Source organism: Carassius gibelio, chromosome A1, assembly GCF_023724105.1.
Source record: "Carassius gibelio isolate Cgi1373 ecotype wild population from Czech Republic chromosome A1, carGib1.2-hapl.c, whole genome shotgun sequence".
Lineage (NCBI taxonomy): Eukaryota > Metazoa > Chordata > Actinopteri > Cypriniformes > Cyprinidae > Carassius > Carassius gibelio.
The window spans coordinates 25,001,007-25,017,750 of NC_068371.1; the positions used below are offsets into that span (position 1 = coordinate 25,001,007).

At 35.9% G+C, this 16,744-nt stretch overlaps 1 protein-coding gene across 3 annotated transcripts in view; it reads right to left on the reverse strand.

The window, feature by feature from the left end:
• Positions 1 to 16,744, reverse strand: part of LOC128016548 (glycine receptor subunit alpha-3-like) — a 49,191-nt gene that overhangs the window by 5,987 nt on the left and 26,460 nt on the right. For 2 of the 3 annotated variants that reach the window (XM_052601157.1, XM_052601149.1), the window contains exons 4-8: positions 16,068 to 16,291; positions 14,323 to 14,405; positions 12,571 to 12,708; positions 1,781 to 1,995; positions 1,178 to 1,327 (exon numbers count right to left, since the gene is read on the reverse strand). In XM_052601157.1, the coding sequence (XP_052457117.1) occupies positions 1,178 to 1,327; positions 1,781 to 1,995; positions 12,571 to 12,708; positions 14,323 to 14,405; positions 16,068 to 16,291 (810 nt within the window). Of the gene's footprint in view, positions 1 to 1,175; positions 1,328 to 1,780; positions 1,996 to 12,570; positions 12,709 to 14,322; positions 14,406 to 16,067; positions 16,292 to 16,744 lie in introns of all 3 variants that reach the window. The other variant, XM_052601167.1, reaches the window with a different exon arrangement.

Here is a 16,744-nt window from a genome sequence, read left to right on the forward strand (position 1 = left end):
ATTGAAAAGTTCAAAAACAGCGATTCATTCTGAAATGAAACAAGTGGCTGTCTATAGGAGTGAGTCATTGAATAATTTATTTAACCAGTTAACTCCAAACCGAGAATCACAGTTCTACCCTGGCATTAAAAATAATTATTTTCTTTCACAGAGCAAGAAAATTCAGTTTAGACACTTTGCAAGAATGTTTAACATCCATGATATGAAAATGATTGCTGCCCGAAGCTGGTGAAGTAAGTGGGGCTTGAGAGGGTCGTGAGTGAGGGTGCAGACCAGATACATTTATTAAGCATCTTTGAACTTATCTTTTCTACTTAATAGTTAGACGCTTTAGAAAGTTAATGAAGTGGGAAGTTGCCGTTTCGGTTTAGCAATACCTTTATCTTATTTTCAAAGGATTTAAATTTCATTTTTATTTTTATTTGTTTTTATATTTTTATTTGCTTTTGTAGCAATATCTGGCAAGACAGCATTGCCAGTACTTAAACTGACAGTAATCAAAAAAGTTAAATATGCAAACTCTATTCATGAAGAAGTCTATGCTATTTTGTTAAATATAGTAATTACATTTTCACAAAGTCAAGCTAGAAACATTCACAAGAGCACTAGACAAAGTAATCATAGCAATGGTTATTAATAAAAACTACAACAGCAATATGCATAGTTGAATAATTAATAACAAACTGATAAAATTATCCACCCCTAACCTTCATAGTAAAGTATTATCACATTTGTATAAAATAAAATAACATTTTTATAAAATGGTGTAATTTAAAATTGTTCATCCCTCCAAAACAGAAAACATCTTTCACAATCATCTACATGTCAGTCTTTTTTAAAGTGTTAGTGAATATAATTAGTTGTATTTGTAGGGGTTATAATAGCACAATTCTTAACCCCACCCCAGACCTCACCAATTTTTAAACCCTGGTTATGGCCATGCCTATAAGCAATATCACACTCACAGTCATGTTTTTCAAAGCACTACAATTACTTGCTTCACTTGGCGTGCATCAGCATTTATATAAACTTGCTTCAAAACGTTCTTTACCTTTCATGACTTTAATGGGTAACAGACAAATTTGTTAACACTTGAGCGTGACTCTTCTGTGTCAACACGTGTGTGACAAAACACAGGGATGCAATCTATCTTTCATAATGAGGATTCAGTCCATACCTTGCCGGACTTCTTTCTTTTCCGTCGGAATCGTAAGAGTTCTTTGTGTTGCCGTGAAACAAAGTTGACTGCAGCATACTCCAATAGGGCAGAAAAGACAAATAACAAGCACACCGCCATCCAGATATCAATAGCCTTCACGTAAGACACCTGCATGACAGATAGACACAAACACATTTGTTCTCATATACCTTAGTTAGCCTTTGCCTTTTCATTAAAGCCTACATAACAGCCCAGTCATTTTAATATTGAACAGCATAGGGATCCGTCTGGATATTGTCCTTATCCCCACTATGAATCAGATATAATTCTCTGCCTGGTAAAAAGGCCTATTTTCTGAATGTGTAATTGTGTTGCATAACAATGTTACATTCATGCGCATATGCAATACACACAGAATGCCTGCTTTCATACATGGATCCACTTTGCACATTCCACTCTGGGCTGCATTAATAAAGGATAACTGAGAATGAATGGCAGAAAAAGAGATGTGTAGAAGTGCTAGTAGAACTTATACCCCAATTCTGACCAGTGATGCAGGATCCTTTTTTTTTTTTACAAATGTGAAAAAGAGACTTGTTTTAATACTGCATGCACTCTGACCTTAGGTAAGGATGTCCTGGATCCAGAGCTCTGAGTTGTCATTGTGAGCACTGTGGTGATTCCCAGGGCGACACGGGCAGGAGCGGCATCCATGTTAATCCAGAAGGAGACCCAGGACAGGATGACGATTAGCAGACTGGGAATGTACATCTGGATCAGGTAGTAGCCCATCTGTCTTTCCAGGTGAAAACGTACCTCAATGCATGTGAACTTGCCTAACAGAAAGAAAAGTGGACAAAGGATATATGAAGTTATAGATGAGGATTTAAGCTACTAAAACCTGGTATGTTTGGTTATTTTGTGGTTTTAATAGGGCGACGAATGCATTTTGCAACTGTTTTCTATTTGAATATATTTTAAAAAGTACTTTTTTGTTGTGATGGCAAATGAAACAGCTACATTTTCAATGTACTAAAACGTGGACACGATTACTATTTCATTCCCTCGATTTGTTAATTCGATCCATCAATTTGCTAATTCATGTGCACAATTTACTAGTTCGTTCTCTCGATTTATAAATCGTGTGCATAATTTAGCAAATCAAGCGATTGAGTTAGTAAAGTTATTTGACTCATATTAATATAAAGGTCTCTTGGAAAAATTAACACTGTAAAAAGTGGTAACCTGCAAGTGTTTCCTTAAAGACATATTAACCCATAAAAGTTAGTTCCCTTTTGAACGGTCTCTCCCATTGTGATGCTGACACTTTTGGGGTAACCCCTGTTTACTCCGATACTGAAGCCTGATTTGTTCATGTTCACGTAGCTGCAAGGCACTTCATCCTGCCAAAAGGGGAGAAGCCAACCTCTATAAAAGTTGACTTTGAGCACCATTTTCTCCGAATTTTTCTCCTTCAGTGACAAAGATCATCCTTGTCAACAATACAAACAAGAAACCAAAGAAGAAAGAAGCTCAGCCTGCTGCCCACCGCCATAGAAGGAAATGAGCTGTGGGACCTTCATGTTTGACCCCTCGACAGGAGTCTTTGCAGCTCTCCACGAGTGTAACTAATACCATTTTGAAAGCAATAGCTCAGTCTAGATACATCTCTTTGCCCATAAATGGTCAGTCTTCTCGACTGGTGTGCAGCACGGAGCGAAGACTGATCCTCTTCTGACATGCCCCACGTGCTAGCTTTCTACAAGAGCTGCTGGATAAGGGACACACTCCTTCCACGCTCTAAGAGTATGTGGCAGCAATCACAGCGAATCATTCTCTCAGTGCTGGCTAATCCTGTTTTGGGTCTAACGACTGTAGACTCATCCTCAAACCAAGACACAGCTATGTGCCTCCACTCTGTTTAGACCACAACTCATCACACTTCTGGCGGTCCTCCATTCAGATGGTGAGCAGGGTCCCAATCCACTCTGCCTGGTTCAGGATCTTACAGTGCATGTTGTATGCTCTGGTTTGTTTAGGCACTCAGAGCAGCTCTTTTTGTGCTTTGGAGGCCGCTCTAAAGTGCTGCCAGTTACAAAGCAGAGACACACAGGATAGTGGATGCTTTAGCCTTGGCGAACGCTGGCTTGCAGTGCCCTATAGGTGTGAGGGCCCTGTCCAACAGAGGAATGGCCTCCTCCTGGGTTTGGTCCAGCGAATTTTTATTGGTGACATTTTCTATGTCAGCTGGCTGGTCATCGCCGTCTACCTTCCCCAGTGGACATCCCTGCCCTACAGGCATGGATTTTGTCCACGTAATTCTACCTAATCCCCTTATAAATTACATAGTCCTCAGCCTAAATGGCTTGGGTCTCATTATTGGCTCATGCTTACAGGGTCCCTCAGTGAGAGTGCTCCGGGGCTGGGCTCACAAAATGGCTTTGTTGTGCACTTGCTTATAGCACGGTGCCATTGGATGCATTCCTCAAAAGCATCAGCGATGCAATGGGAGCTACACGATCACAAACAAGAACAAATCCGGCTTCAGTATTAGAGTTTCCCCAAAAGTGTCAGTAAACCATTCTCAGGGAACCAAGGTTACATTAATAACCTGAGCTTTATGTTGGTATAAATTAGTGTATTTTGGTTGATTCAGAGATGTTCATAATTTAGACTGGAATAAAACCAATTAATTTCAATGTTACATTTTTTTTTAAATATATAACGATGTTACCATGTCATACAGCCTTCAGTTAAGGTTGTTACTGAATGATGTTACAGTACTAACAATGTTGTGAAGGATCACAAATACCTGATTTAGTCTGAAAATAATGTGTTATTAAACATGTAAATTTGTCCAACATTGCAAAACCTTAATGCCACAAACTGAAAGTGTGCTAATTTAAATGTAAAAGTAGATATTTGTTTCATATGTGGATTGTGAACGATTTTAGAGAGCTGTTACAGACTGTTACGTTTCGATACAAAATCCGCATGAAAGGAAGTGAGTACCTACTTAGAAGGTCTGAGAGCTTTCAGCTGCAATCTGTCTTTTTGTTCTCTGCTACTAAGCATTTGCTTTCTCAAAACATATTTCTGCGAGGCTTGTCTTTCCTGAAAAGCAGGGAAACAGCTTTCACCATTTCTGTATCTTTTGTTCCAAAGTCCCTGGGAGATTTTTTTAAATTTGTATTATTCCACACTGCCCTACTAGCTGGAGTACATTTGGGGAAAATAGACTTAAACTCAATAAATAAATCTGTAAACTTAAATAAAATATTTATATCGAGGCACATAATGAATGTTTGTTTAAATCTAGATAAATGTAATATTTTATATGTGCCTAAACAAGTACAGTAGTTTTTTAGGAGTGTGTTTGACACAAAAATGCTCCCTCTGGAATGTAACCTACTCGCTCTCAAACATACACACACTAACACAAACACACACTTATAGTCTCCTCTGGAGTTTGAATGGTTGGAGCTGTCACCGCTTTGTTGAGGTGACTCGAGAATAAAAACCCCTGAGAGACTAAATGAGAGAGGTGAGAGAAACAACAACAGGAGGAAGAAGAAAGGGAAAAGAACAAAAACCAGGAGACATTATGGAGCCTGACAGCACCTACATTGCACAAGTGGAATGTGCTCCAGGCTCAGGAAACAACACAGCAGGATAAATCATCCTGGGATAATACAGTTGATTTCAGACTCATGTAGTATAATGTATTCGATTTACCTCCCCAGTTTCTGAGCCGATATATAAATATATGTACATTTACATTTTGAAATTAATCTAGATTAATCTAGATTAAAATGGCTCATTCGAATTCTGCCAGAGGCATTCAGAATATGTGTGTTACCCAAATAAAATTGACAAACAGTAAGTCTTTGAGAAGTGGTTTATCAAGCTAGGTGGTGCATTAGAAAAGGGGCTCATCTCCTGTTTCCAAAATGCATCATAAAGTGCTTGAAAAAGTTATAAACTAATTCCACATTGGAGTTTTTTTTTTTCAAGTTTGTGGGTGTCAAGGTACAGAAACCAAGCAATTAAATGTAAAATAGCACTGAATAGTCTTCAATGTAAAAATGAAATATACAATCAAACCTACATTTATTCAGACACCTTTAACATTTCTCACATTATTCCAGTTTTGCCATATATATAAAAAATTATACCTGGTGTCTGAATAATTTTTGGTTTGACTGTTAAAACTACAAAGTAATTCAGTCAAGAGCAGTGAGTGATTTTCTTTCATTTTCTTGGATTAACATTACAGCAGCCAGTAACTAAATAAGGTGCGGTCACTTTAAGAGACGATGAACGCATCCAATATAATGGATTGTGGCAAAGTTCCTTTAAGCCGTGTCACTCGGCAGCCATCTTTGAAACACCTCTTGGGCATGCAAGTGTAGCTCCTATCTCTTTGAATGGGAAAACATCAAATTCTCCAAAACTGTTTGCCAAGCTTACGATTAAATTTCATTCTGAAATCACCACCAATTAAATCTGACAACAATTGTCTCATAAATGTTGTTTCTAATGCTCCAATAGTGTTACATTTTTAATTTTATTTCAGGCTAGACATGCCAGTATCTAGCATGTGCAATCCTTAGCGTATGTCTCAGAACCTTGACTGTTTATATAGCAAGCAGAACTTCTAACGGCAGCAACAGTGACACAATCAATTACTGTATCTAATAAAAATTGGCTCTTTTACACAGAAGAGTCATATTGAGCGTTGCATTTCCCCCCATTCAAAACTATATGAGTAACACATCTGTGGGCAATATTAGCCATTTATGGCTGCGTTCCAGTTCAGTTTTAGACACACACTTGCAAACTTCACCAATCATTTACCCTCGGGGGAATCCCTGCTGCCATTTTGAAGTGCATTCCACTTCATCGAGGTGATGAGGGAAGTTTACATGGACATGCTCTCGACCCCTCAATTTTGACTTAGGGAGTGAGTCTGCTTGCACTGCTATGCACACTTCAGGCCACTCTATTGACCACAATGCAGCAAGACTATGATGTCATCATAGATTGTGTTTAATTTATCCCCACCCCAAACAACTCTATAACATATAATATATTATTATTATTATTATTGTTATTTAATTTATAACAGCCCAAGCATACCTATATACATTTAGAATGCTGCACCAAACTAATTCATAAGGGGAAAAATTTAAACGATAAACCAACTCCATAATGGATTCGGACCCTCTTTATATTAAGTGACCTTAACTACTATGTACTTACATTTTAATTAATAATTTAGTACAATGTACTTATTGTGTACATACATGTTTTTACATTGTACTTATATATATATAAAAAAAACTATATGTAATTACATCTGTCTTTAATTTCTGTAATTACATTTATAATTACACTGTTGACCCATACTTTACAATTTACTTACCTCCAACCCTCTCCCTAACCTTACTCCTATCCCACCTCAATAGCAGCAAAAGTGTTTTACAATACAATATGAACACAATAAGTACATTGTACTTATTTTTTTATGTAAGTACATAGTATTTAAGGCCACCTTATATAAAGTGGGACCATGGATTCTATGTGATCAAGGGCTTAGGTTGTTCCAATTCAGCCCATTCATATGGTTCCACCAGCAGTGGGCACTCATGCAGTGTAATCAATGATGTATAACGGAGTAAACAAGATGGAGGGAAGTAAGCGAGTGAAGAGCATGAAAAAAGTGGACTGGAACACAGCCAGAGTGTACATGGATCCACGCTTAAAAAAATCTTCCTAAAATAGTAGACCACCTGGGGACTTTTGGCATACACTTTTCCATAAACTATGCTTTGGCACATACTTATTCTGATCTCACATGATATTTAGGATGGATAGTATGAATATTGGGACTCTATTGGGAATGTGTTGAAAGTGAAATGACGTTCTTGTTTACAACCCTGTTTCAGTCTCTTTCAATATAAAAGTCTTTACCGCTGACTCCCTCACAAAGACAGTCTCTTGTTGTCATCTAATGTCGAAGCAATGTAACTAATCACTATCACAAACACACACACCATTTCTCAAAACTAAATACCATTATTAAACACTATTATTTATATATATTGTTTTTTGTCATTTAATGTTGTTGCTGGTTGATTTACATGTATCCTAATGTCATCAAGCTGACTAACATGTATAAGGTTTTTTCTGAATTGTGTGAATGATTTGAAATACTGTTAGAAATGTCAGGTAAACATGTTGCAGCCACAATTTTCCATTAGAAATGTGTGCAAGAACCCACATCATACTGTAGCTCTCAATGAGTTTCATAATATTCAGCTACATTTATATTTGCCAGGTGCTTTTAACAAAAGTGACTGAGTGACATTCAAAGCATTCATTCGTTTATTATTTTTGTTTTAAATATTCATAAAAGTATGGGGTGGGAAGGTTATTTATTTATTTAATACAAAATACAGGAAAAAAAAAAAAAAAATTTACATATTATATTTATGCATTTAGCAGACGCTTTTATCCAAAGCGACTTACAGTGCATTCAGGCTAACAGTTTTTACCTAACATGTGTTCCCTGGGAATCAAACCCACAACCTTGCGCTGCTAACACAATGCTCTACCACTTGAGCCACAGGAACATGTGTTATATATAACTCTAAATATATTGCATAATATATTTTACAATCCTTCAGAAAATTGAAATCCTTAATTTAATTCCAATGTTGATTTGCTGCTCAACATATCTTATTATCAATGTATTATTAATGTGCTGCTTAATGTTTTTGTAGAAACCTGTACCTGCAGAAAAGAAATCTTTATTTTTTGGAGCTCTGGCGGAGACTACTTTTTTAGTGCACTGCTTAATTAACATAGAAAAACCAAAGATTACTCCATCTTTCACTGATAGGCTTGTTCTGCAGTAGCTCAGGCATGAAAACCCACTGTGACATCACTAAAGCTGTGCCATGTGGTTATTTCACATCCTTCATGACTCAACTGACGGAAGATTCAGGAGCTCTAAGCAAATGTATAAGTGTGCTAGACAACATGACAGAGCAGCAAGTCTCATGTGGAAGAGAAGGAAATGTCTGAGCAATCATGCAGAAGGCCCTGTGTCCATTCTGTCACACTAGAGAGGGGAGATCACATTTAAATAAGTGTTAATGAACTGATGGTGCAAGTAAAACGTCATTGTGATGTTTAAAGGATAATGTGATTTTTAGCAGCTATTGTGCCCCTGTACCCTTTGGTATAAAAACCCCAAGGTCATCGGGGACTGGTGGTATGAGTAATAAGATTAGGGAAACGGCCTATAGGTACATTTCATTTATACAATAACACCATAGAGAAAGCATGCAGTAAAAATGTTTCCTTGCATAATAGACAGTTTGATTATCATTCTACTTGCTTATCTGAAAGATCCCAATCTTTTTTTTGCAATGTGTAACACCCTATAAAAAAGTGTGGTATATTTTCATAACGCCAGACTGACAAATCTGTGGTCTGTGAGTGAATTGAGAAATACTGAGTACTGAATTATTGATTTCTTACTATATAAATGTAACAGAGGTATGGAGGTTTTCAGTCAAGCAGAGATGACTGTGGCCAATTTGCTAAGATATTAACGTATTGTATACTGGTCAGCATGGCTGAATACCTCTAAAATGCATTCAGACAGTCAAATTGATCTATTCAGTTTTGTAGAGACAGCTTACTGCAGTTGCAATACCCCAAAATGCAAATGTACTGTACCTGTATATACCTTTAGTGCATAAATTGTAGTATTACTACAGTAATGTCTGCAAATGTATGTAACAGAATAGAACTTGGCAACACACTTTTCTAAACGCTTGAACAGTAGAGTGGCTTTTTGTCTCAGAGATCCTTGGTCTGATCCTCTATCCACCAAGGACTACTCAGAAAGAGGGCCTGTAAAAAAGGTATTACAGCCTTGATGAAAAATATTGTGGGAAATTATTGAAGCCAGAGACCAAATTACTTTGTCAGCCCTTTTTGTCAACATTTTAGCACTTTTGCATCAGGTTAGCCTAGATAGAGCAGTATTAAATTAACACAACTTCTGGAAGTTTCTTCTCCAGAAGCCTTTTTAAAAGGTTGATGTGCTTCAGTGTTTTTTGCAGGCTTGGACCTGTGGTTTTTATTGCTGCTGTATTAAGGAAGATCAACAAAGCATTGTACAGTACATGCCAAAGAGTATGAAAGAGAAGAAAGAAAATGGGTTCAAGCAAGTGCATGGGTTGATAAGAAAAAAAGATATATACTTTTTTTTTTAATAAAAATTCACTCACACCCCCTATATGAAGCAAATGGTTTCTCTTTTTTCCTCTTTTAAAGAGGCTTATTTCATATACATTGATGCATATAAATTATATGATTCCTCTTTATATTAGGTGGCCTTAACTAATTTGTACTTACATAAAAAATAAGTACAATGTACTTATTGTGTTCATATTGTATTGTAAAACACTTTTGCTGCTATTGGGTGGGATAGGGGTAAGGTTAGGGAGAGGGTTGGAGGTATGGATAAGTTTAAGGGTGGGTTAAGGTGTAAAGTATGGGTCAACAGTGTAATTATAAATGCAATTACAGAAATTAAATACAGATGTAATTACATGTAGTTTTTTTTTTATATAAGTACAATGTAAAAACATGTATGTACACAATAAGTACATTGTACTAAATTATTATTTAAAATGTAAGTACATAGTAGTTAAGGCCACTTAATATAAAGTGGGTCCAAATATATTATTGCTTCCTGTTGAATACATACAGGAAGTATTTTATCTATAAAATAAATAAATCTAAATTTATATAAAGCTACAGATATTAGCAATTGTCTTACCCTTCATTTGGACACTCACCTCTCAAATCAATAGCAATAGACCTTTGTGCGCCAATATTGATTCAATTACTAAGTGAGAAATTTGAAGGGAGTCCAGGAAATGATGTGACTGACATGTAGAAGCACATATTGAAGCATAGAAGCATACAGTGTCCTGAACACAACTGGAAAGAGATTTCCTGTCTATAAAAAGACCTTTGAATCTTAAGCATTTCTCCCATCCCATGCCATTCTCTATTCCTTTTTATTCTTTTCCCCCTGCAGTTTTCCATTTCTCCTGACTCTCAAGTCTTTTACGGCTGGTGGTCGCTCTCTCATTTTGTCCTTATATGCTGTGGACAACTGTTTGAGGCAACCTGACCTTGACCCACCAGCATCTGTCATTCATCCTGTCAGAAAGTCCCTCTGAGGCACAACACACAGATAGATAAAAGCATACACCTCTTCAGTCGGAATTTTTGTGGCCTGTGTCTTGTGATATGTGCACTACTGAAATGACGGATAATATCAGCTTTTAAATGCAAGAAGAATAAAAAAATGAAAGGCAAAGTAAGAGTATACTGACCAATTAATTAAATTACGTCTGACAAAGCTAATGAGAACTTGATCTTTTAAGGACTCATTTGCCATGATAACGTGTACAGTAGATATGTACAATTCTGCAATGCACTGACATTGTTCTTGACTGAAGGCATGGAGAAAGCGTATCCTGATTTTGTTTGCTTTTAAAAATCTTTTCACAGTCTTATGACAGTGTTTCAACCAGTTTCGCTGTATGATATCATGTTGGTATTTAAGATAAAATGCAAAGTTAAGTAACAGCTTTTTTTTTTTTCAATTATGTGTTTGCATCAACGCCACTAAGCCAAAGTGTTACATAACATTCTGGGCACTGAATAATTTTTTTTTCATGATACACAAGATTAGCTAACTTTAATTTAGTCTTTGAACACTCACTGACAGTGTTTTCCTCTCTCACACTCTTGATGTTTGTGTTTCAACCATGATAAGGCCAGGTGTGCGCAGTGGATGCATAATTGAGACACATAGAGATGCGATAACAAGCTTTTCCAATTATCATTTTACAAAAGCGGTTCCTTAACTTTGCATCTCATTAAAGCAAGACTGCTAGAAAATCATCCTGGATTTCTTTTTTCTCTCTTCTCCTCTCTTGCAGTCATCTGTTCCTGTAAATTAGTGATTCTCAACTGGTGGACATAAAAATGGGCCAAATGTCTGGGCTGTTAGTGTTGAGTGCCGTAGAGAAGAGCAATGATAAATGCAAATAATGAAATGCTATTATACTGTATCATCGTGCTTGCTTAGTACAGCAAAATAAGGGGAGAAAACACTATTCAAATAATTTGTCAAAGACTAATCCAGTTGAATTCTATGGTATTAGAGATAAGAATTTTTGATTTTGAACAAGACTATGCTGTGTGTTTTGTGCTTTCTCCCATGTGGCACAGATCTGATATGGCCTATGAACGTGTAAGCAGGAAAAAAGCACATGGATTCCGATATTTTCAGATCAGTTTCAGGTCTCATTTATATGTGTAAATAGATCTGATATAATTCGGATACATACATTTAAGCCTGATGTGTAAGCAGACAGATTCGATATTCCCCAGTTAGTGCGAGTTGGATGTCATATGTTTTTGAAACATTTAGTGGCACAGATATACCTATTACAAATAAAACATCTATAGTTGACTAGCAGAGTATTAATTTGGCTCGTTTGTGTTAAATAAAAGGCGATCCGGGACTGAAATGTGCTTTTAAAGTCATGCTGAGTTCTCATTGCCACTGTTATCAGTGATAGTGGCTCATGTACAGACAAGCACTTCAGTCTATTTCTAACTGTCGTGGAAGCATTCTATTAAAAATGCACACAAACTTGTCCCTGCTCTTGATATACAATCACCGATGAACACATTTGGTATTAATGAGGATAAAAACTATACAATGGTGGATTAGAACTTAGAATTAGACCAATTAACTTAGCACAAGTTCTACCGCTGGCCAATTAGCACCCGCAGATGTGTACAGCTGATCTGTGTACATAATTACTGTCGTAAAGAATTGGTACTAATTAATGATTTTGATGTAAGGATGATACTAGCCTATCACATTAAAAATGTTTCTATGAGTCCTGTCAATAAATTAAACCCTTTGCATTCATGTTCTGTAATCATCTGCTTTTCTATACAAAGTAGTCTGCTTTGTTAATAGGGTGTGTGAAGAGTTTGGGCTTTTAATATCACTGTCTAATGCATTGAACCATGTCAAGTTAGGCCTGCTGTAAATGCAGATATCGGATATGGGTCACTTTTAATAGAAGGTGTAAGCGTGTCTTCAAAAAAAATAAAAATACAAACAAACAAACATAAACCGATTTAGTCAAAAAAAAAAAAAAATGGTGTAGTAAATCATATTAATAAGTTCATTTTCTTATTCAGGATCATGTAAATAATGCATGTTGCTACAGTAAGCATTTGGAGTTTTTATCAGTTTATTAAAAATGTTTTATATAGCATGTTTTGAAAATTACCTGTGTTATAGTGCTTGGTGCAGTTTCTCAGATCAGATTCATCCTTGAGGATGAACTGTGGAAGCGTCAAACCTTCGGCCACCTGTACAGGTCCCCTTTCTTGCCACTCAAAGATCAGGTCATTCATTGTGTAGCCAACTAGTAGAAATACAAAGAGAATTTTACATGCTGTTTTCAGAATTGCTGTTTCATGAAGGAGAGGTTAATGTTGTAAAATATGCCTTTTCCATATTCTGAAAAATATTCACTTTCATTGAAGGAATCTTTTACCCACAGATTCTGTCATTAATTCCTTACATTCAGTGTCATTCTAAACTTGCATGCGCTGTATATTTAATCTTCATAAATATTCATTTTGTGTTCTGTAAACAACATGTGTATGAATAAATAATGACAACATTTTTGGGTGAACTATTTCCTTTAGCAGCCTTATGTTTCACATGGGACAAAGAAGATTTAGTACATATTCCTTTGGCTAAAGATCCAAGGTCTGTTTTAAAGGGATACTCCATCCCAAAATACATTTTTTGTCATTAATCACTTAACCCCATGTCGTTCCAAATCCATAAATGCGTCGTTCGTCTTCAGAACACAATCACAGTCACAAACACAGTCACAAGCCTCCTGGTTTTCATCCAAAATATCTTACATAGTGTTCAGAAGTTGAATGAAGCTTTTAGGGGTTTGGAATGACATAGGGCAAGTGATTAATGACAACATTTTATTTTTGGGGTGGAGTAACCCTTTAAGATCAAAATGCAGATTTCAGTAGAATGATGTTGTTTGAAGCTATATTAGAGGGCTGTTCCAGAAGGCTAGAAATTTTTTTAAGTACTCTTAGAGAGAAACCAGCTTATTTTCTATATTGTTGATATTAAAGTAAACTAAAACCATACAGCCATGATGCATACTACTAACTGCGGTGCATATAAAAGTCACACAGCTTCAACATGAAAACAAATCATATCACAAAGCATTAAGCAGTTCACCAGTACAATATCCTCAGGGCTGCAACTGCATTGGAAAATGCATGGTGTGATGTTGAAGTGGCGGATATAATTATCTGTGTTTTTATATAGCTCTGTCACTTTTTTTATGGTATCACTTTACCAGAGGGATGGTGAGTATGCTCATCATTCTATTCTATTCTATTCTATTCTATTCTATTCTATTCTATTCTATTCTATTCTACTGAATGAGCTATTTCCAAGAGAGAAAATTTACTCTGTTTAAAATTTCTGTCTGTCATCAAGAGCAACTCGTAACAACATGCACATGGCCACTCTTAAATATGTAGTTATGAAGACAGATTCCCCATTTGTCAATAGTCATTCAAGATTGAGCTGTGGTATGTTTTCAAGTTGAAAGAAAACTCTTAGAAAGATATACAGAACACTTTGACCACTAGCTAATCTTTAACCAGACACTTGGCACTTACGTATGGATAACTTCTTGCCTATATGTCCTTAAGTTACTTTCTTGGATGATATATTATTTCTCCATGATGATTTTAATGATGTCTTCAGGGTCTTGCCATTCCATAATGACATAATTTGGCATGACCCTGCCAGGTGAATGGCAATGCCAAAACACGTTTCAGATCAAATCTGCTATTTACCTCATCCTGCCTACTGGCTGAAGTTACATTATGAAATGAGAAACAGTGTCTGCTTTCTACACAAATCTGAACGAGGGGTGGGGGGAGTTATGCAACAAGGTCTTGATGAGAAGAGGTCATCCGAGATTACTCACAACTTTCCAGCTGCATTATGCACGTCTGCACATCCATGGGGAAATTCTTCAGATCCATCGGACATGAGAGCGTTAGAGTCAGTCTAAAAAATTTATGGAAAAAAGCATAGATTAAAAAAATTATACACACACCTCTTGTTTTTAATAGTGCTTTCCTAAGTATAAAACATGTTCAGTTTTATTTATACAAAAATTGTAAATGGAATTCCATCTACATTCTCTGAATGAGTAATGTGTAAATCCACAACTCAGACAAAGAAGGGATTTAAAGTGAAGGGATTTGAGCATCTGAAGCTGCATGAGTTGTGAGATTTCTGAACGGGACCACTAAAGCAAAGACAAGTCTGACAGCTGCAGATTGGCCATGTTTTAATTACACTCCCTCTCCCTCAGGGCACCACGTGGATCTCAGTTAGAGTGAATCCTCTGTCGTCTCACATCTGCACAGCTTTCCGTCATATCTCCTCAAAAGCCTGACATAATTTACCCCTCACTATTTACTCCAGCACTTGTCTTCTACCCTCATGCTGTTTCCTATGGATTCACTGCAATGATTGATGTTGAATGACATTGTGTTTGTCCTTGCATTTGTTGAGGGGTTAGTTACATTTTAGAGTCTGAAGGAATGACTCAAATGTCACAAGTCTGCATCAGCTGAGGTGTTTGATTACTGGGATGGTGGATTGTTATTGACATTTTTCTGTTGCGGAATTTAATCTCTTTACCTCAGCATTGTCTTGATTGGTTATTTACATCATATATATATATATATATATATATATATATATATATATATATATATATATATATATATATATATATATTAGGGCTGGTAAACGATTCACATTTTTAATCTAATTAATTACATGATGTGGTGATTAATAAATCGAATTAATTGAACATCAGATTAGGAGAAATTACAAGATAATTTAAAGTCATTGTTGTGTAAAGCATCAAACAGAGATTACAAGTAGGTTCAGCAGTTATTACAAATACTCATTTAGACCATGTGAGTAAATGATGACAGAATTGTAATTTTTGGTTGGGTGAACTATAACTTTAATAATTAATTTTATTAATTGTACTATTATTACTATAATATTATTACTCTCGCTGTACTTTGATGTCACTTACCGATCGGTCTGTGCAGCGCCACATTAAATCCAACGCGACTATGGCCAATGGTTCAACGAGCCAAATGGTTCACTACATTAGTTCAAAATGTAGATTAAGTAATGAAATGCTGCTGTGGGTTTCTTGGAGATGAACAGTTCTGATTTTTCTTTATATTTTGGTTTGCAAAATTGAGCAAAACAGACAACATTGTGTCTAAAATAACACAATATTAACTTCTTAATGAACTGTTGTATAACTGCCCCATATCTTGAATTTTAGGGATATTCTCTAGACTCCATCATGCCGTAAGTTTAGTCATCAATCAACTGTATGAAATCAAAGATGATCCACATAGGTCTGGGGCGTAATTAACGTTAAATTACCAGCCCTAATATTATATATATATATATATATATATATATATATATATATATATATATATATATATATATATATATATATATATATATATATTCATCAAACGTCATTCTATTACATTTCAGTAAAACAAAGGCATTTTATTAATTGATTGAATGATTAATTAACTCTCAGCTGCTGCTTACTGTAGTCATACCACAAAATGTTATCTACGACCTATAACTATTTTGATTGGTGCTGAGGAGTCTCACCTGATTGAATAGAGGACATTTCCATTTTTGAATATTCTCAAGAGCTTGTTGTCAGTCGTGACCTCATGGAAGTGTGCTCCCTTCTCATTGGCAAAGAACAGATCAGGCTTCCAAATGGAGTCTAACATTGAGGGATCAAGGTCCAGAGAGTCATCTGGGTACTCGCTGTAAGCTAACCGAGGGTCGTTCCACTTCTGCCGGAGAAATATGTTCACTCTGTAATCCTAAGAATAAATACATAACATCAGTCAAGGCAAATAGCACAGGAGATGTACAACAATCCTCTCTGTCAGTTTTAAATCAGACATAATGGGTATTTTTATGTACAAGCATACACAGCCGCTGCAAGTGACATAGTTTAATTAATTAACATCATTAATTAAATTTATGTTACAGTAAAATGCTGTTTGAGATTTTCACATATTCAATAAACTGCTGTTTACATTTGTAGTGTTTCACAGCTGTAATTACATTAAATCAGTGTTATAAGTAATGTTTGTTCTGATAGGGTTGCAATCAAGAGAGAAAAGAAAATGCTCAGTGCAAATAATAAAATGAAGCAAATCATGCAATAAGCATAGCAAAATAAATAGGCAGGATAAAATGTGGCCTTATTTATTTTATTTTTTTGCTGACATTAAATGCACTTGATTTCATTAAATATGGGTGACAAGTTT